This window comes from Hypanus sabinus, chromosome 8 (assembly GCF_030144855.1).
Source record: "Hypanus sabinus isolate sHypSab1 chromosome 8, sHypSab1.hap1, whole genome shotgun sequence".
NCBI classification, from domain to species: Eukaryota; Metazoa; Chordata; class Chondrichthyes; order Myliobatiformes; family Dasyatidae; genus Hypanus; species Hypanus sabinus.
In genome coordinates this window covers 76,270,514-76,292,221 of record NC_082713.1, presented here as the reverse complement: position 1 = coordinate 76,292,221, position 21,708 = coordinate 76,270,514, and the positions used below count along the sequence as shown (strand labels likewise).

Below are 21,708 nucleotides of genomic sequence, written 5' to 3'. Positions count from 1 at the left end.
CCCTTAGAATGTGGAAGATTGAGGAGATTTGATAGAGGCATACAAACTTATGAGGGAGAAAGACAGGGGAAATGCAATCAGGCTTTTTCCACTGACGCTGGTTGAGAATACAACCAGCGGTCATGAGTTAGGTGTGAAAGATGTTATGACATGCAGCCAACCACATCACCTTTCGGCTTTCAATGCTCCAACTCTCTAGGATATGGATAACTGGTGCAACATCTTTAAAGATTCAGGCCGCTCCTGTAATTGGCCGCCATGTTTTGGCACCATGCAGGCCTGGGCTGCCGTGCATTGGGAATGAAGATTGGAGGTTTTCTTGGATTTAGAGGAATTCATAGACGCCATGAGGAAGGTATTCCATCACCACACCAGAGCCAGCCAAGCCTCGGGCTGTCTGATGAATATTTGACAGGGTGGATAGTCAGCCGCCTACTACGCTGACGAATTTCGGACCTTGGCCCAAGTCAGTGGCTGGAACCGGAGGCCTTGGCCACTATACTGCCACAAACTCTGAGATGAACTGAAGGATGCCTCATCTTGGGAAAGCCAGAAGAGGTCAGAGGTTCTGATCGACCAATCTATTCATCTCAATAATTGTCTGGCAAAGTGAAAGTGGGACTACTTCAGAATGTTGAAGAGGGCTAGTCCGAGCCCAGCCCCAATGCATTGCAGGTCCTGTCATCGACCTTGGACCTTGACTAGTTCAAGATCTAGTCGAGCCCGTTCAGGTCGGCCGCACTGCACTCTCCACTGATGAGAGGTCTCAGCGTTGGAGACGAGGTTGCTGCATTTACTAAGGGGAAGCAGATAATCTGTGAGCTGAATATCCAAAGCTGCAGCTGACAGGAGAACTGTTAAGATTGTCTGATGTCAGGAAGACTGTGAAGGTAGCTACGACTCCCAATCCCACACATCTTGGTATCACATCGATGATGAAGAACTCCAGGGGTAAGAACCAACAAGAGGTGAATGCTTTTTTGGACTCTGGGGCAGCAGATAACTTCTTGGACTTGGGGACCGCCATTCAGAATATATGTTGCAGGACTTGAGCCAACCTCAGCCCACAACTGTCCTGGACAGCTGTCTGTATGATTCCAGATAGATCCAGCAGCAGACATTGGTCTTGTAGATGAGGATAGAGAATATTAGTTTCCATATAATTGAGTCTCCTCACATACCCCTGATCCTTGGGCACCCATGGCTGTCCCAGCATAACCCTTCCATGGACTGGAAGGAAAGGAGGATCATTGCATGGTCGAGTTGCTGCAAAAGAGTATGTTTTCGGCTTAGCATTCTGACACTCAGACTCCCCCAAGACCAGCGAACAATAAGGGGGCAGACTTCTGTTCAGGGTAAACTGGAGCTTTCCAGAGACTCAGTCCCACCTTCAACCGCTGACAAGCTGGCACCAGCCAGAAGGCCCATGTGAGTCCCAACCCTGTCCAGCTAGGGGTGCACTGGAACTAGAGAGAGAGGGTCTTTAATCTGGGAGCAAGGAGGTGCCCAAGCAGTCTGGAACTCTAGCAGCTAAGCCAAAGCCTCCAGTCGCCAGGTCCCATCTAAGGGGAAAGCTCTAAAACATAGACCTTTGGAACCTCATTCCAGGAGTATAAGGAACATTTGCTGCCGATATCTGAGGATACAAATGAGGATTTGGACTCTGAGTTGGCCTCTGTTTCCACTAAGGCCTCTTGTAAACCTATGGAGGAGACTCTGGGATCTGCAGAATCACCCCTGCTACCTTAGGAGCCTCCGAAGTCATCATTGGAGAAAGGTTTGAGAGTAATTGCGGCACTCAACTGGGAGAAATCCCTACAGTCCTCAAGGATTTGGAAGAGGTCTTCAGCAAGGGAAATGTCTTGACACCCACCCATCGACCCTATGAATGTGCTGTAGATCTGTGCTCTCAGGCCCAGAGAGAAGCACGATGGAGGAGTATATAAAAGCAGCTCTTGCCCTGGGATATATTTGGCTCTCCACCTCACCAGCAGGTGCTGGCTTCTTCTTCGTACAGGACACAGGCAAGAGTCTGTGGCCATGCACTGGAGTACTGAATCACATAACGGTCAAGATTCATTAACCTTTTCCACTCATGAACACGGCCCTCAAGATTGTCCAAGCGGCAAGAGTATTCACAAAGCGAGGTTTGTGGAGTGCATACAATCTGGTTCGCATAAAGAGGGTGATGAGTGGACGTCAGCATTCAATACACTGAGAGGGAACTATGAGAACCTGGTCATGCTCTTTGACCTTACGAATGTATCAGCAGTTTTCCAGGCCTTTATAAACATCCTGCTCCAGGAAACACAAAACAGGAAACGACAGGCCTCTGAGTCTGAAATCAATGCTGAGTAAATTACTGGAGGGGATACTGATGGACAAGAGTCAGGTTATGATTTGACACAGACAGCATGGCATTGCTCGTTGAGGAGATAATCAAGAGATTCAATGACAATAGAACAGGCAAGGCCTTTAACAAGGTCCCAAGTGGCATGCTCATGTGGAATATTAGATCACATGGGAGCCTTATGGAGATTGGATTGGATTCATAATTGGCTCAGGTTTCGAAAACAGGAGGTGACGGTCAAGGCTTGTTTCTCAGATTTGAGCCTTTGTCTGGTGGTGTTCCTCAGGGGTTGGTAATACAGATAAACAATTTGGATGTCAATGTCCAAGGCATGGTTAGAACGTTTGTGCATGATACGAAGATGTGTGGTATTGTAGAAGGTGGAGAAGAAAATGAAAAGTTTCAGGGAGATTTTAATCAGATGCGTATGTGAGCTGAGGATTGGCAAATGGCTTTCAACCCAGGGAACTGTGAGGTATGGCATTGCAGGAAATCAAACCAGGGGATGGTACAACCCTGGGGAGTGTTGTGGAACTGAAGGAACTAGGAATCCTAGTGATTCACTGGTTCACTGAAACCAGTGTCACAGAAAGAGGGGGTGGTGAAGAAAGAGTTTGGCAGACTGGCCTTCATTAGTCAGTGTAATGAGTACAGGAGTTGGGAAGTTATATCGCTGATCTACAGACATCAGTGAGGCCACATTTGGAGTAGTATGTCCAGTTTTGGTCATGAAGCCTGCAGGGCTGAAGCTTGGAGCATCTGGAGCAGGCCTCGGATTCAGTCCAGCGAAGAGCAGACTAAACATCGCGAAGCCGTGAGCAGAACGGGCCCAACTCTGGCTTCTGGTCCCAACACTCTGCCTTTTCAACCTATCTGGCCTGGTGGTTAAATTGTTTAAGTATCAGGTTGTTCCTTGCTCTAAGACCAGGACCTATTGCATTGATATGCTCTGGGGCTGGACCCTGCTCGAGCTTTTGGCCCATACCTGAGCTTTTCAAATCAGCCTAGTGCTTAGATTGATCAAACCTTCTTCTTGGTTCAGATGGACAGGACTTGAATCTACTTATCCTCTGATCCAAATTTGTGTCACTCGGCTTGCCTCAAAAATGCTTGAATCTCGCCCTCAACCTGACCTTGCCTTGAAAGTGCCTCGACCTCACCCTTTGACTCAAACATGTCTCGTTCTTGCATTGACTTCACCATGTACCCACATGCTTCGTCCCTCCAATCCCCCTAGCTTTTACTCACCTCTTTGTGGTTTGCAGTGATCATTATTACCAAAAAAAAAAATGGCAAACAATGGTACATTTATGAGGCACTGAGGATCAAATGCTGAAAGTAAGTAATTTTTTTTTATTTTTTATTACATTTCATATACACAAATACAGAATTCATAATGTACTTTGGAAGGAAAAACCAAGGTAGAACATACAAGTTTAATGGAAGGGCACTGAGGAGTGCAGTAGAACAGAGGGATCTGGGAGTACAGATACAAAATTCCCTAAAAGTAGCATCACAGCTAGATAGGGTAGTAAAGAGAGCTTTTGTTACATTGGCCTTTCTAAATCAAAGTATTGAGTATAAGAGTTGGAATGTTATGGTGAGGTTGTGTAAGACATTGGTGAGGCCGGTTGGAGTATTGTGTGCAGTTTTGGTCACCAAATTACAGGAAGGATATTAATAAGGTTGAAAGAGTGCAGAAAAGGTTTACAAGGATGTTGCTGGGACTTGAGAAACTGAGTTACAAAGAAAGGTTGAATAGGTTAGGACATTATTCCCTGGAGTGTAGAAAAATGAGGGAAGATTTGATAGAAGTATATAAAATTATGATGGGTATAGATAGAGTGAATGCAAGCAGGCTTTTTCCGCTGAGGGTAGGGGAGAAAAAAACCAGAAGGCATAGGTTAAGGGTGAAGGGGGAAAAGTTTAAAGGGAACATTAGGGGGGGCTTCTTCACACAGAGAGTAGTGGGAGTGTGGAATGAGCTTCCAGATGAAATGGTAAATGTGGGCTCACTTTTAACATTTAAGAAAAATTTGGACAGGTACATGGATGAGAGGTGTATGGAGGGATGTGGTCTATGTGCAGGTCAGTGGGACTAGGCAGAAAAATGGTTCGGCATAGCCAATAAGGGCCAAAAGGCCTGTTTCTGTGCTGTAAAAAAATCAAGAAAAAAAATAGTACTTTACCATATGATGTTTTAAAATAATAGCCCAGATCTATATTTTAATAACAATAACAATTCAAAGATTTTTAAAATAGTTCAGAAAGGGTCCATATAGCGTTTGAAAATCTTGGTTAGAATCAGAAATCGAACAACGAATCTTCTCTAAATTTAAACATGACATAACATTGCATAAACATTGAGCATGTGTGTGTGTGGGGGGGGAACCTCCTTCCATTTAAACAAGATTGCCCTCCTAGCCGTGAGAGAAATAAAAGCCAGTACAGGCAAATGAAAAGGCTCTAAAATTATAGTTCTTTCCTCAACAATACCAAAGAATACAAAGAAGATCCAAGATGGCGGTGTGACGCAGCTTGCAGTGGCCACTCTGGAGCTGATTATCTGTTATTTGTGAAGTGGGGTGCTGTGTGCGATCATAATCGGTTGAAAACGGATGTGGGAGCATGGGGAACATCTGGAAATCTCCAGAAAGACCTTCTTCGTTGCTGCTGCTGCTGTGAGGTCCGGGTCTCTGCTGGGAAGAATAGGCCCCAGTCCTCGGGTTCACGTTGCCGATGGCCGTTGGCAGGGGCGTCTTAACACGCTCAGCAAAGCTGTACCGGGGGGTTGGTTGGAGGTTTGATGGACTCGGAATCCACTGCGGTCAGGTCGCTTTCATTGTGTGCTGTGAATGTGAGGCTGGGTCGGACGGCACCATGGAAGCCCATAGCAGGGGTATTCCCTTCTGCCGCCGGCGTGAGATGACGAGTTAATCACGACCCTGAGGACTTGTGGAAACTGTGGTGGTTGCTTTCGAACTTATAGTCTTTTAACATCTTTGGACTATTTTTACTGTGCCCATGGTCTGTTTTTTTTTATCAATTATGCTATTGTTTGCACTGATGTAACTATGTGATTTTGTGCAGGTCTTGTAGCTTTAGTTTTTGGTCTTGTTTTGTCTGGTAGGTTTGGAGCTCCTTTCTGGAAAACGTGCTAAGATGGTAGCACAATATTAATATGCAGCAGCCTCTCTGGACTCTGGTTTAGGGATTGCCAAATGTTATGTGGATTTTCTGGTGTAGTCTGTTTTGTCATATGCTTTTGTGGTATCATTCTGGAGGAACTTTGTCTCATTTTTTAACTGCATTGCATCTGTGGTTTCTGAATGACAATAAACTGAATCTGAATCTGGATAAGGCTGTCAAAGGACTGGGCTTAAAACTAACTTTAAAAAGTACAGAAACAGTTTGGAATACATCTTCCCAATATTTTTCAAGGCTCAAACATGACCAAAACCTATGAATTAATGAAGCCTCTCCATTATTATATGTCACAATAAGTAGATAGATCTGAAAAAAAATGAGAGAGCTTGTCTTTAGACATATGAGCCTATGTACCACTTTAAGTTGTAGGAGGGAATGATGGGCACATGATGAAGAATTAACCATTTTGAAAATAGCCCTCCAGGTCTCATTAGATAATGAAGTCTGTAGATCCTTTTCCCAATCTTTATTAATTTTATCAAAAGGATCCATTCTCAATCCCAACAACAGACCATAAATATAAGATATTAAGCCATTATCAAAACGTTTCAAATTAAAAATTACATCTATTATGTTCTTACCTGGGCTGGTAGGAAATAGATGTAGTTTAGATCTTAAAAAATCTCTAATCTGTAGATATTGAAAAAAGTGGGTATTCGAAAGGTTATATTTCACTGAGAGCTGCTCAAAAGAAGAAAGATTTCCTTGAAGAAACGAATCCTGAAATCGTTTAATGCCTAATCTATCCCATTCTCTAAAAAGCAGGTCGGTCGTAAATGGTTTAAAAATAATTAGAAAAAATAGGACTAGAAAGGGAAAATCTCAATAAACCAAATGTTTTCTAAACTGTAACCCGATCCTCAAAGTGTGTTTAACCACCAAACTGTCAGTTAATTTATTTAAAGATAAAGGAAGAGAGGATCCAAGAAGAGAAGTAATAGAAAATTACGTAAGAGTTGGCTTCCAAAAAGAACCATATTGGACAATCCTCACAATTAATATAATATAACCAGAAAGTACAATTTCATATGTTAATTGCTAAGCAATATAACATAAAATTGGGTAGAGCGCAGCCTCCAATCTTTTTAAATTTTTGAAGGTGGGCTTTATTTAAATGGGGTTTTCCGTTCTTCCATATACAAGAAGAAAGAATTGAATCTAAAGAATCAAAAAAGACTTGGGAATAAAAGCAGGTACGACTTGAAATTAAGACTGTAATCCTTCAGTTGCTCTCCCTTGCTACCAAGTGCCCCTCCCCACAATGCCCCCTTTATCACCCACTTATAAACCTCCACTGCCCCCACTGGCACGATGTCACCCACTTCGGGAACCACTCTCCTTGACTGTTCAATTGGCTAAAAACACAACAAATCAACATAGGTCCATGTAAGGTCTATAGATATAAACTTCTATAGATATGTGGTGGTGTGTATTGACTGGCCACATCACAGCCTGGTATGGAAATAACAATACGCTTGAATGGGAAATCCTACACAAAGTAGTGGATATGACCCAATCCAACACAGCAAAAGCCCTCCCCACCACTGAGTACATCTAACACAGTGTTGTCGCAGGATAGCAGCATCCATCATCTGGGACCACAACCACCCAGAACATGCTCTCTTCTCACTGCTGCTGTCAGGAAGAAAGTACAGGAGAAAACATCAGGTTCTTGAACTAAAACGGATAACTTCACTTAGCTTCACTTGCCCAATCATTGAGATGGTCTCACAGCCTATTGGCTCACTATTAGTGATTCTTTATCTTATGTTGATAATTGTTTTAATATTTCTTTCTTTTTGTATTTGTAGTTTATTGTCTTTTGCAGACTTGTTGAATAGCAACTAAAAAGGTAATTAAGGAGGAAAAGATGGAATATGAAAATAAGCGAGCCAATAATATGAAAGAGGATACCAAAAGTTTCTTCAGATACAGTAAGTGTAAAAAAAAAAGGCGGAAAGGGGATATTAGACCAATGGAAAGTGATGCTGGAGAGGTAGTAATGGGGGCAAGGATATGGCAGATGAACTGAGTAAGTATTTTGTGTCAGTCTTCACTGTGGAAGCCACTAGTAATGCTGGAGACACGAGACTGTCAGGGTCAGAAGAGTGTGAAGTTGCCACTATTAGGGCGAAATTTCTTGGGAAACTGAAAGGTCCAAAGGTAGATAAGTCACCTGGATGGTGTACACCCTAGGGTTCTGAAAGAGGTGACTGAAGAGATTGTGGAAGCATTAGTAATGATCCTTCAAGAATCAATTAAGTCTGGAATGGTTCTGGAAAGCTGAAAATTGCAAATGTCACTCCACTCTTCAAGAAGGGAGAGAGGCAGAAGAGAGGAGATTATAGGCTAGTTAGTCTTCCCAACCTCAGTGGTTGGGAAGATTTCGGAGTCGATTGTTAAGGATGTGTTTTCGGGGTACTTGAAGGCTCATGATAAAATAGGCTGTAGTTCGCAAAGGAAGATCTTGCCCGACAAATGTTTTGGAACTCTTTGAGGAAATAACAAGCAGGATAGACAAAAGAGAATCGATGGATGTTGTGTACTTTGATTGTCAGACCTTTAACAAGGTGCCACAGAGGGAGCTTAGAAGTTAAGATCCCATAGTATCGTAGAAAATATTCTAGCATAGATGAAACAGTAGTTGATTGGCAGGAGGAAACGAGTGGGAATAAAGTGATCCTTTTGTGGTTGGCTGCTGGTGACAAGTGCTGTTCCACAGGGGTCTGTGTTGAGACTGATTCTCTTTACGTTATACGTCAATGTTTTGGATGATGAAACTGACGGTTTTGTGGCAAATTTGTGTGTGATATGAAGATAGGTGGAGTGGCAAATAGTTGAAGTAGAGGAAACTTATTGTCATGCACTTTGTAATAAAAAATTAAAAGGGAAAGCAATTTTCTAAATGCAGTGAAAATACAAAAATATGAGCCTTAAAAGGACTTGGGAGTACTTGTGCAGAATTCCCCAAAGGTTAATTTTCAGGTTGAGTCAGTGGTGTGGAAGGCAAATGCAATGTTAGCATTCATTTCAAGATGACAAGAATATGAAAGCAAAGATGTAATGTTGAGACTTTATAAAGCACTGGTGAGGCCTCACTTGGAGTACTGTTTACAGATTGGGCCCCCTAGAAAGGATGTGCTGAAACTGAAGAGTGGTCAAAGGAGGTTCAAGAAAATGATTCCAGGATTAAACAGATGGTCATATGACGATTGTTTGACGGCTTTGGGCCTGTATTCACTGGAATTTAGAATAATGAGGGGTGACCTCATTGAAATCATTCGAATGGTGAAAGGCCTTTATAGAGTGGATGTGGAAAGGATATTTGCTATGGTGAGACACAACCTCAAAATAGAGGTGTATCACTTTAGAATTGAGGCAAGGAGGAATTTCTTTAGCCAGAGTGGTTAATCTGTGAATTTGTTACCACAGGCAGCCATGGAGGCCAAGTCTTTATATATACTTAAGGCAAAGTTTGATAGATTCTTGATTGGTCACGGCAGGAAGAGATACAGGGGAAAGCAGAAGATTGGGACTGAGAGAAAAAATGGATAAGCCCTGATGAAACAGCAGAGAGCACTCGATGGGCCAACTGGCCTAATTCTGCAGCTATATCTTATGGTCTTATAATATTAACTCATCAATGTCAAATTCAACCTTCACCACCCACTGTGTGCTCTCTGTAAAGTCCTTCAGTGCGTCAGTCAGTATTGTGTAGGTCATGAGAAATGATGATCCTGCTCCAAAATGGAACCAATGATGGGGATGAAGTCAAATCAAGTTCTACAGCTGAAAGATCAATAATTGCAGCACCCATCCTAACCTTGTAATTATATCTTCCCCAGCAGGGGAAGAAAATGAATTCATGAAATGCTTTTCCATTGCCCTTTTTATGACTTCACAATCAGACTTTTACAGATATTGAAGGGAAGACACAGTCACTAGTTTGTACACAGCAATATTGCATACACTGTGACCTTATAATGTCCACACAGTCTGACACTGGGCTGTTGATTGACGGGTGAGCATCATTCAACGCTTGGAGATAACTTCTCGGCTCCTCTTCGAATTAGGATCACATGTCATCTAAGTCCATCTGTTTCATGTCTTTAACAAAGTCGCACTCCCTCTGTCAGGCACAAGTGTTCCTCAGAAATGGATAAGCAATATTTCAGAAAGGAAAGCATCAAAGAGGGAGTTATCATGTAGAGTTACAGCAGGGTCCAGCAACAGGCCTCTTAAATATTTTAACCACAGCATAGAAAAACAGAGGGCTATAGGTAAGCACATAACCATTACAGCACAGAAACAGGCCATCTCCGCCCTTCTAGTCCGTACTGAACACTTACTCTCACCTAGTCCTACCTACCTGCATTCAGCCCATAACCCTCCATTCCTTTCCTGTCCATATATCTATCCAATTTTTTTTAAATGACAAAATTGAGCCTGCCTCTACTACTTCTACTGGAAGCTCATTCCACACAGCTACCACTCTCTGAGTAAAGAAGTTCCCCCTCGTGTTACCCCTAAACTTTTGCCCCTCAACTCTCAACTCATGTCCTCCTATTTGAATCACCCCTACTCTCAATGGAAAAAGCCAATCCATGTCAACTCTATCTATCCCCCTCAATTTTAAATACCTCTATCAAGACCCCCCTTAACTTTCTACACTCCAAAGAATAAAGCCCTAACTTATTCAACCTTTCTCAGTAACTTAGGTGTTGAAACCCAGGCAACATTCTAGTAAATCTCCTCTGTACTCTCTCTATTTTGTTGACATCTTTCCTATAATCCAGTGACCAGAACTGTACACAATACTGCATATTTGGCCTCACCAATGTCTTGTACAATTTTAGCATTACATCCCAACTCCAATACTCAATGCTCTGATTTATAAAGGCCAGCATACCAAAAGCTTTCTTCACCACCCTATCCACATGAGATTCCACCTTCAGGGAACTATGCACCATTATTCCTAGATCACTCTGTTCTACTGCATTCCTCAATGCCCTACCATTTACCATGTATGTCCTATTTTGATTAGTCCTACCAAAATGTAGCACCTCACACTTACCAGCATTAAACTCCATCTTCCATCTTTCAGCTTAGTCTTCTAACTGGCCTAAATCTCTCTGCAAACTTTGAAAACCTACTTCATTATCCACAATGCCACCTGTTTTAGCATTATCTGCATACTTACTGATTCAATTTACCACCCCGTCATCCAGATCATTAATGTAAATGACAAACAACATTGGACCCAGTACAGATCCCTGAAGCACACCGCTAGTCATGGGCCTCCAAACTGACAAAAAGTTATCCACCATTACTCTCTGGCATCACCCATCCAGCCACTGTTGAATCCATTTTACTACCTCATTATTAATACCTAACAATTGAAGCTTCCTATCTAAACTTCCATGTGGAACCTTGTCAAAGGCCTTACTGAAGTCCATATAGACAACATCCACTGCTTTACCCTCGTCAACTTTCCTAGTAACCTCTTCAAAAAATTCAATAAGATTTGTCAAACATGACCTTCCATGCATAAATCCATGTTGACTGTTCCTAACCAGACCCTGTCCATCCAGATAATTATATATACCATCTTTAAGAATGCTTTCCATTAATTTACCCACCACTGACGTCAAACTTACAAGCTGTTAATTGCTAAGTTTACTCTTAGAACAATGGAACCACATGAGCAATACGCTAATCCTCTGGCACTATCCCCGTCTCTATTGACAGTTGAAATATTTCTGTCAGAACCTCTGCTATTTCTACACTAACCCTAGGTAAATTCTAAGGAAAGTACATGTTCAGCACAGCTTTGTGGGCCGAAGTGCCTGCATTGCGCCGTTGGCTTTCTATGTTACTATAACATTAGCTCACTGTGTTGATGTTGGTGCTGACCAGTTAATCAATGCCATATGCAACCTTCACCACCCTCTCTGCACTCTCTGTAAGGTCCTTCAGTGCATCGGTCAGTATTGTGTAGGTCATGACAAATGATGATCCTGCTCCAAAAATGGAACCAATGACAGGGATAAAGTCAAGACCAAATTCCAAAGCTGAAACGGCAACAACTGTAGCACCCCACCCTAACCTTACAATTATATTTTTATCTATTTTTCCCAGAAGGGATGGATTAATTACGGCCTTAAGCTCTTCCACAGGTTTATTTGTGGTGTTGGCCAGTCTTTGAAGAGAAGCTTCATCCAGACACAGACATTTACGGAAATTGATTATTCCCGTTATCAATATGCTGATATCACAAGCAAAAGAGACACCAGGAATGGGGATTGCTCCCACTGCTCCCGAAAGTGTTGCCAACATCCAGACACGTTCCCGCAGCATCTTGCTTTTCTGCCGAACAATCTCCACATTTCGGTTTGGATAGGCCAGAACAAAGGTACTTTTCATTACAAATGGCAGATCATCTTCAAGTGCCTTACTTAACTGATTGAAATCATATTGATCCTGCTCAAAACTGGATATCAGGAACACAGTCGGATTTAGAATCCCCGCTTCTTTCAACCTTCTAATGCAGTCACTCCGAATAGTCTCCAGCACTTTTTCCTCATTAATTTTCTTCCTTTCCATTCTCATTGAATAAAAATCTTGATCAATCTTAGAGCGGACAAAATAGAAATTTTTCCCAAGCCGTTTAATCTCTTTTGCAAGTTTTGCGTCATTTTCTTTGAAACGGCCAGCTGATATAATGATGAAGAAATCATATCTTTCAAATTTCATTTCCCAGACATATCTACTTGCTGGAACTTGTATAGACCCGATTCCTGGCAGGTCCCAGTAGCAGACGTTGGGCAGGTTGGGATGTCGGTATCCAGTCGGCTCTTTTGTAGTTTCCCTGATCCAACCTATAGCAGCTCCCTCATCGGTGTCCCGAATTCCTCTCATGGCATTGATGAAGGTGGATTTTCCTGTACCTGTTTCTCCTGTCACTGCAATGTTAAGCTCTGTCTTGTCCAGTTCTGATACCTTCTGCTCTATCAGAGATGTAACTTTATTCACCCCACCTGTTTCAAAGTCTGACTTCAGTTTGTTGAGCTCGTCCTTTGTGAAGAATGTGGCATTCTCAGCCTCAGCCACCTGTTGACTGAAAGGAAACATGTTCCATTAGAATTTCTAATAATAAAACTTCCATTTCTATAGATCCACATTCTTTTCTCAGCCATCTCATTTGAGACAACTTACAGTGACCCAAAAATCAGCAGGTCTTTGAGATGTGGGTGGTAACTGCCACATACAGGGAAACCTACAGGACAAAGAATGCTAGCAAATTTCAGGTGGATAACACCATAGGTCAGGTTGCAACCTGTCTCTCTAGAACTATGAGTATTGGAAATCTATCCAGACAACCTCACGATATCAATGCAGAAGTCCTTACATGAGAGCTGCCAGTTCAACCAATATCAACTCCATCATAAATGTTCTCCCTTTCTCTACAAGGTCATATGACATAGGTTTGCTAATATACAAGATACAATTTATTTCATCATGAAAAATAAACAATTCATGTCTGCTGTAACAAAGTGACCCGGGGGTGGGGGGATGGTGGTGCAGTGGCACTGTACTTGAAGTGGTGCAGCGGACTGATACCACCAGTGACCTGGCTTCACTCCTGGTCTCTGGTGCTGTCTGTGTGGAGTCTGCATGCTCTCCTGTGACCGAGTCAGTTTCCCATGGGTGATCCTGCCACACTGTATTAGTTGTTAGGTTAATGTGCCCCTGTAAACTGCTTGTCCTGCAGGTGGGGGTGGGAAACTTGGAAAGTTGATGTGTATGTGAGAGAGGATTTGTTAGGTGGAAATAAGCAGGTGCATGGGAAAGGTGGGAATGCTCAGTGGGGGGGTGGAGGGTGGCAACAGAGATGAGTCTGGGTATCATAAGGAAAAATAAAAAAGTTCAAGTGATTTGAAAAGATGAAAAATCTGTAAAACATTAATGTTTGGGATAAACAAAGACTAGTAACATGTTTGTAACAAATGTCCCAGGCTGTGACCATCTCCAAACAAGGAGAGTCTAGCCACCTACTCTTTTTTTTATATATAATGTTTTTTAACATTTATTTAAAGGAAAACGTCCACGAAAACCACCTCCAATACAAAATCAAATTAAATATTGAGCAGGAAAAGAAAGAATACTATAAAGGCAAATTAAACATACACAGCAGAGGTACACCGCACCAAAAAACCTCAGTCCTCACCCCGTAAGAGAGTCCAATACAGGGCCCCATATCCTTTCAAAGATGTCGCCTCTGTCCTCATTACATTGTCTCAATCTCTTCAAATGTAAAGTATTTGCCAGTTCCCTCAGCCACAGATCATACGTAGGCACAGAGCCCATTTTCCACATTTGCAGGATTAACTTCTTAGCAATCACCATTCCAAACAATACAGCCTTTTTTTCATACATATTGGCTGAAGATAGGGAGCTTGTTGCTCTGAGGATGGCTATGAGTGGGTCTGGTTTCCACTGCTTCCCAAAGGCCTCAGAGAAACAGTGAAAATACAACATGACCAGAATGAATGTGACAAGTTACTGTTCACAGATTTACATCCATTACAAACTGGTGGAACATCAGGGTAGAAGCTATGCAAATTTTCTTTGGAATAATGGAGTCTATGTAGTGTTTTAAACTGTATAAGTCTATATCTGACGTTGACCGAACAATCATTTTTACTCTTTAAACACTCATCCCAGACCTCCTGTCAGTTCTATACCCAATTCATCCACCCATGCCTGTTTAAGACTTACAGTATTCACCTGAGCTCCATTATGTAAGATCTGTTAAAAATAGGATACCACACTACAAGTAACAGGATCAAATTGATTTATTGCCTCCAGGGACTCATGTTTGTCTAAAACCTCGAAGTTAGGTACAGTCGGCCCTCCTTATCTGCATGTTCCGCATACGCAAATTCAACCAACCGCGAATCTAGAAAACTCGGAAGTGCTCTTCCAGCACTTGTTGTTCGAGCATGTACAGACTATTTTTTCTTGTCATTATTCCGTAAACAATGCAGTATAACAACTATTTTACATAGTATTTACATTGTATTAGGTATTATAAGTAATCTAGAGATGATTCAAAGTATACGGGAGGATGGGCGTAGGTTACCGTGGATCGGGATCGAAAAAAAATCAGAAGTTCTCTTACTATGTAAGTCAGAACAGGTGCATCCGGTATTATTTAGCATCAGTTAGCTAAATGTTTGTCTTAGTATATAGTATATATTTTACCTTTCAATGCATATAAGATACTTAAGAACATGTTTCAGCACCGGGCTGGGGAAGTTCCCGAGTTCGATCCAGTGACAGACCACTTCCGAGCACGCTCTCCATCCGTGCCGGGTTGATGTGGAGGATCAAAAACCCAAAACCCAATAATTAAACCACTGCGTTGCTTGGTAATAATTGTAGCTTTCATCGGGGCAGGGCCGTTCTCACTTTATCCTTTAAAATTGTTCCGATCGTTGACTGACTGTAGCCTAACGCTTTTCCAATGACTGATGGCGTTTCACCTCTTTCCCATCGCTTTATTATTTCCACTTTATTTTCAATCGTGATTATTTTCGTGAACAGAAACACTGCGGATTCAGAGCTCAACCGCAGGGTACTAAGGCCCACTGCATTGAGACAGGTTGAATAAAGGACTTGAGCATCTGTGTTTTTTGGTATCCACAAGGGGTCCCGGAACCAATCCCTCACAGATAAGGAGGGCCGACTGTATATATTTCCTAACATAATCATGAATTTATAACTATCTAAAAAAAAACTAGATGCAGGAATATTGTAAACTGCTTGTAACTGCGCTAATTTGGCAAAGTTTCCATTAATATATAGGTCACCTATACTGCAGTTAGTTGCCTCTCTGTTTCCAGGAGGGAAAAACAGTATCAGTCAGGCCAGGCAACAAGGAATGATTGTCACAGATCGGAGTATCAATATAAGTTTTGGGGCATTAATGTGTTGTTGAATCTGCTTCCAAGTTCTTATAGTGCTGCCGACCACAAAGCTGTTACTGAAATGTGACTTATTAACTGCAGTGGGGCCATTAAGGAGAGCTGGTAAGCACTCGCTCAATGAGTAACCATGCTGGGCATGAGTCTCAGGTAGAGGGTGGGCCTTTTTTCCACCGTGCAAGAATGGATAGGTGGGCAACCCAGTAATACATTTTAATGTCCGGTGGAGCAAAACCACCTGCTTCCTTGGGCTTTGACAAGTGTTTTTTTAGTAATTCTAATGGCTTTATAATTCCAAATGAAGAGTCTAATAATTGAATCCATTTGCTTAAAATATGACAAAGGAATAAAATATGGAATTGACTGGAAAAGATGAAGAAATCGTGGCAGTAAAATCATCTTGATTGCATTAACCCTCTCCACCAAAGAAATTGGAAGGGTTTTCCAAAAGTCAATATTGTGTTTAACCTGCTCAACTTTGTTTCGCCAATTCACTTGCAAAAGGTCATCTGGGTTCTTTGTGATAGTCACACCAACAGGAAAAATTATCATGTTATTTTAAAGGGAATGGACTGTAAATACTCTGTATTAACCACTGCAGTGAGTGGCATTAGTCCACTCTTATCCCAATTAATAGAGAAACCTGAGAAACTGCCAGAATTATTAATTAGAGTCAGAGGGGCGGGTATTGCTGTTGTGGGCCGGAGATATATAAAAGGACACCATCAGCATATATTGAAAGGTGATGTTTATGTCCATGCATATCGATGTCTGATCCTAACAACTAATGATAACTGCAAACAAAAACGGAGAAAGGGAGCAGCCTTGACGAGTCCCACAATGAATTGCAAAAGGGGGAGAAATATTCTGATTAGTAATAGTTGAAGCAGATGGGTGTGAATAAATTATCTCATTCCATTTAATGAAGGATGGTCCAAATCCAAATTTCTTAAGTGCAAACATCATATATGTCCATTTCATAACCACTTACTCTTGACACCAATACCACAAAGACTTGTCACTGTGTGCCACATACACATCCCTACACTGTTTCTTCTTGGCTACTCTGACAGCAACTGATAACCTCAAGATCTCCACTAATAAAACAGGGCACTACTGATCAGGGACAATATCACAGCTGCTCTCAGAGGGAGTGGATAATGGGCAGCTTATCCACTGAGCCCATAAGGGTAAAACTCAAGGTGCAATTACTCTGATTGGATTATATTACACAGCATCCAGAAACAACCAAGACATCGAGGAACAAACGTGCGGGCAGATTGGGAAGATTGTCAAAAACAACAGGGTTGTTTCATTGCATTACTGCAACTTCACCAAAATAAACTTGGGCCTTCTTTGCGCAAGAGTTAGACAGGGCAGAATTGTTAGCTACATCAAAGACAGTTTCTGAAAACAACATGTGGATGGTCCAACTAGAACAGGATCCATACTAGACCTGGTATTGGGAAATATGACTGCTCAGCTGATTGACCTTTCAGTGGGGAGATATAAGAGGAAACTGATTACATTACCTTAAATTCTGATAGCTATGAACAAGTATAGATATTGCAGAGAAATATTAAATAGTTGTGGGGGGGGGGGAATTCTCAATGTTTTAAGCAGGAACTAAGTAGAGTTAATCAGGAACAGTTATGGCTGGGCAAATCTGATCTGTGTAGGGCATTTAATGGTCAACTTCACAGGGTATGGAATTGATATGATCCAATAAGATGGAAGGACCAGAGTGGCGAGTTAGGGGAGCATTAATTTTCTCAAAAGGGGAAAGCAGGCATATGTACCATTTAGGAAGGACATGGGTGGCAAGTTAGGGGAGCATTGGAAAGAGGTTATTAATTCAGTCATGAGGGGAAAGGAGGCATATGTACAGTTTAGGAAGTTAAAATAATTGAGCAGAGTCCTTGAGGGATGTAAGGAAGGCAGAGAAGAGCTCAAAAAGGGAATTAGGTAACCCAGGATGGGCAATGAAAAGTTCTTGCATGTTAGATTAAAGGGAATCCCAGGGCATTCTACACATACATCAAATGTAAAAGAATAACCAGGGATAGGGTAGGATCACTCAACAATAGAGGATTAAACATATGCTTGGAGGTGGAGGATGTGGAGAATTCCTAATGAGTACCAGACAAAATACTGGGCAAATTCAGCAGATCATGCAGCATCTGTGCCTGACCTACTGAGATCCTACAGGGTTCTGTGTATTGATCCAGCAATGAGAAAGTCATGGGGAACAGTGTGAACAGTGCGGGGCATGTTAATATGTTTTGAGATTAAGGAAAAGGTGATGTTGGATCTGTTGAAGAATGTAAAGGTGAAAGGGATGATGGTGGCAAGAGAGCTGGTTGAGGTGTTTAAAAGGTTAATTGATAAGCACGTGTAATTGGAGAGGTATGGACCATGTGCAGGCAGAGTAATTGGTTTAGTGAGGCATCGTTAGCTTAAATGGTGCAGCATAACATCTTGATCTGTAGGGCCTGTTCCCCGGTTGAGTCATTCTGTGCTCTGTGACAGGGGCTTTGCTGGAAGGGAACACCACCACCTACAGCTTCCCCTCCATCATACACTGATATCATTGCTCCACACGGTCACTGGGTCCACACTCAGGAATTCCAGATCCAACCCCACAATGGGATCAGATTTATCAGGATGGCAGCTGATCAACAAAGCAGATCCCATGCACCAATGAGAATGCTGAGCACTCAGTGTGCAGTGCACTGGCAGGAGTTGCTGAGGTGGGGTTCATTGTAGAGACACACATTGTGGCATGTTCTGACCTACCTGGAGCTTGCTCCTCCCATTTCTGACGACTGTTTCTCACGGTGTGGCCTGTGTGACAATCCAGTAACCCCAGCACCAAACAGGAAGAGTATTTTGGGCCTTGGGTCTCGTCTTTTGTCCTCGTGTAGGTTATCTCCTTGAAGGAAGTAAAAAGAGTGACTGATGGATCTATCAAGATTATTTAAGGATGCTCAGCAAATCACCTTTAATCAAAGTAAGACCAGACTGTCCCAGGAACTGACTTCGATACCCTTGGGTTACCTGTTCACAAAGGAAGGTGTCACTTGTACTGTTATTGGGAAAGAATGCTGCACCTACCTTAGAGATACACTTGGAGGTGGAGGATGCAGGGAAGTTGTAAGTGAGTACGAGACAAAATGCTGGGGGAACTCAGCAGATCATACAACATCTCTGCCTGACCTACTGAGTTCCGACAGGATCTTATATATTGATCCTGATCTCCTGCATCTACAGTCTCTCTTGTGTCTCGTAAATGAGTATTTAGTGTAAGTACCCAAAAAGGGGAAAGTCATGGAGAACAGTACGGGGTATGTTAAAATGCTGGGACATTTTCAGATAAAGAAAAAGGTAATTGATCTTGATCTCCAACACCTACAGAAAAAGGTGATACTGGATCTCTCAAAGAATGTTAAAGTGAAAAGGGGTGGTGGTTGCAATAGATATGATTGACATATTCTTTGACAAGCACATGTAATTGCAGAAACTCGAGAGATATGGATCAGGCAGAGTAATTTGTTAAACGACACATCATTTGCTTAAATGGTGTAACATACCATGATGAGCTGAGGGGCCTGTTCCCATGTTGAGACGTTCTGTGTTCTGTGACAAGGGCTTTGATGGAAGGGAACACCACCACCTACAGCTTCCCCTCCATCATACACTGATATCATTGCTCCACACGGTCACTGGGTCCACACTCAGGAATTCCAGATCCAACCCCACAATGGGATCAGATTTATCAGGATGGCAGCTGATCAACAAAGCAGATCCCACGCACCAATGAGAATGCTGAGCACTCAGTGTGCAGTGCACTGGCAGGAGTTGCTGAGGCGGGGTTCATTGTAGAGACACACGGTGTGGCATGTTCTGACCTACCTACAGCTTGCTCCTTCCATTCTTCATCACTGTTTCTCACGGTGTGGCCTGTGTGACAATCCAGTAACCCCAGCACCAAACAGGAAGAGAGGTTGGGGGCTCGGGTCTCCTCTTTGTCTTCGTACAGGTTATCTCCTTGAAGGAAGTAAAAAGAGCGACTGATGGTTCTTTGCCTATCAAGATTATTTAATGATGCTCAGCAAATCACCTTTAATCACTGGAGAACAATGCAAGCAACCAGTATATAGAACAGTACGGCGTAGAAACAGGGTCCTTGGCTCATATTGTTCCTGCTGACCATGATGACAAAATAAACTCATTCTATCTACTGGAACAAGATACATCCTCTGCATTCCCTGCATGTTCACGTGACTGTCTAAATGTCTCCTAAATGTTACTGTTGTGTCTGCTTCCACCACCATCTGAGGCAGAAAGCTCCAGGCACTTCCAGTCTCTGAGTAAAAACACTACCTTTAAACATGCCCTCTCACCTCATCTATACCTTCTAGTGTCAGATATTTCTGGGAAAATAACTCCTTCCATGCCTCTCATAATTTTATATACTTCCAATACGTTTCCCACATCCGTCCAACCCCCACCATTACCCCAGCCTTCAAGAGAAAATGAACAATCTTGGTCTGTCCAAACTTTCCTCACAGCACATGGCCTCTAATCTAGGTAATATCCTGGTAAACCTCTACTCGACCTTCTCCATATCCTTCTGTTAATAGGGCAACCAAACATGAATGGAATCCTCCAGATGCAGCCTAACCAAAGCTGCATCATTAAAAAGCTGGAACTAATCCACTTTGAATAGATGGTGTTTTCTACTCAAACTCCAAGATTCACAGGAACGTGGTTTATCTGTGGGGTGAAGACATTGCAACTACAATCAAATCAGGGCAACCTGCAGATAATGAACACTGAGCTGAACCGTACTGAAATATACTTCTTCATTTTCTGTTTTTAATATTCTGTGCCTTTGTTCTTTTTTCTGTTGTTATTTGCATGATTTGTTTTTGAAAATGGAATGGGAGGGAGTTCCAAATCTGATGATTTTGGTTTGAGTGGGTTGGTTTCATAGTTCCACTTTGTTCTGTGACTGTATGTGGGGAAGACAAATGTCAGGGTTGTATAATATATGCATACTGTGGGTTGTATCAGGTGTCCAGGGAGGGGTAGTACCTCTGGTGGTGGCCTTCGCGTGCTCCACCAAGGGCAGCTCATCCACCATTCGTCCCCACCTGCCACCCAGCTCTCACCTGTGTCTCCAAGTAACTGTTTGCATGCAACAATTGTCACACCCCAGTACACCGCTTTGACAGGCAGATTAAACCAGGTGAGGGTAGTTGGGAACCTCCAACCCCAGTGAGATAGAAATATGCTTACCCCAGCACGTGAAGCTAGATCCAGCAGTCTGGGTGGATGAGATAACTACAAGATCCAACAGTGAAGAAGGCGGTGCTGCAACACATTTTGGAAAGTGTGGGGCATGACAAGGCACAGAAGGAGTCATGGCTATCCACTGCAGCTGAGTAAGTCTCCAGACATGACAATTTTTCGACCAAGATTTTTGATGCCAAAAGAGTGGAACTGCCCCAGTGGAATGGATTTTTCACTACAAAACTCTCCCCATACAGGTTTTACGTCATCATTGGAACAACAGAGAACCAACTCGTTGATAATAAGTGCACTTTGAACTTTGAGAATACAGTGGGATTAAAATATAAACATATTCTCATGACCAAGAGATTCCAAACTCACCATACGAGGGATGATGCTCTCCTGATCTTCCTCAGCCTCCCTGATTTGGAAATCTCCCTCTGATTGTGAAGTTATTTCTCACACTCTATTATTTCACACTGGGAAGAGAAAGAAATAAGGCTGATGAAACTGACATCTGCTGTGGGAAATGTGGACATGTCAGAGTGGGACTGAGAATTTGGACACCATGTAGTGATGACCAGAGCATTTACTCAAATGTGACAATAATAAACAGGGATTCTGTAATTGGATGAGGAATGAAGGGGCATGAACTGATGAATCAGAATAAAATGAGTTTGGGCCACATCACAGCAGCAGGGGGATATAACTTAATGGATTGAAGTATGGTGAAAACAGCCATCTTGCATAATAGTCATGATTCAATCTCCAGATTACCATCAACACTGAGCTTGTTCACCCTTTGCCCTTCAATGAAACATGTGGTGATTGAAAGTCTTTGGATGTCAGGAATTATCCAATGCTTTTCAC

General features: G+C 42.4%; 1 protein-coding gene across 6 annotated transcripts in view; it reads right to left on the bottom strand.

The window, feature by feature from the left end:
* Window positions 1-3,698: 3,698 nt before the first annotated feature.
* LOC132398238 (interferon-inducible GTPase 5-like) overlaps window positions 3,699-21,708 on the bottom strand; it is a 31,316-nt gene continuing 13,306 nt past the window's right edge. For 5 of the 6 annotated variants that reach the window (XM_059977369.1, XM_059977373.1, XM_059977370.1 and 2 more), the window contains 4 exons: window positions 21,220-21,317; window positions 19,456-19,590; window positions 18,340-18,475; window positions 3,699-12,674 (listed from right to left, as the gene is read on the bottom strand). In XM_059977369.1, coding sequence (XP_059833352.1) covers window positions 11,474-12,674; window positions 18,340-18,359 — 1,221 coding nt within the window. In that variant the 5' untranslated portion in view covers window positions 18,360-18,475; window positions 19,456-19,590; window positions 21,220-21,317 and the 3' untranslated portion in view covers window positions 3,699-11,473. The remainder of the gene's footprint in view (window positions 12,675-18,339; window positions 18,476-19,455; window positions 19,591-21,219; window positions 21,318-21,708) is intronic. The other variant, XM_059977371.1, reaches the window with a different exon arrangement.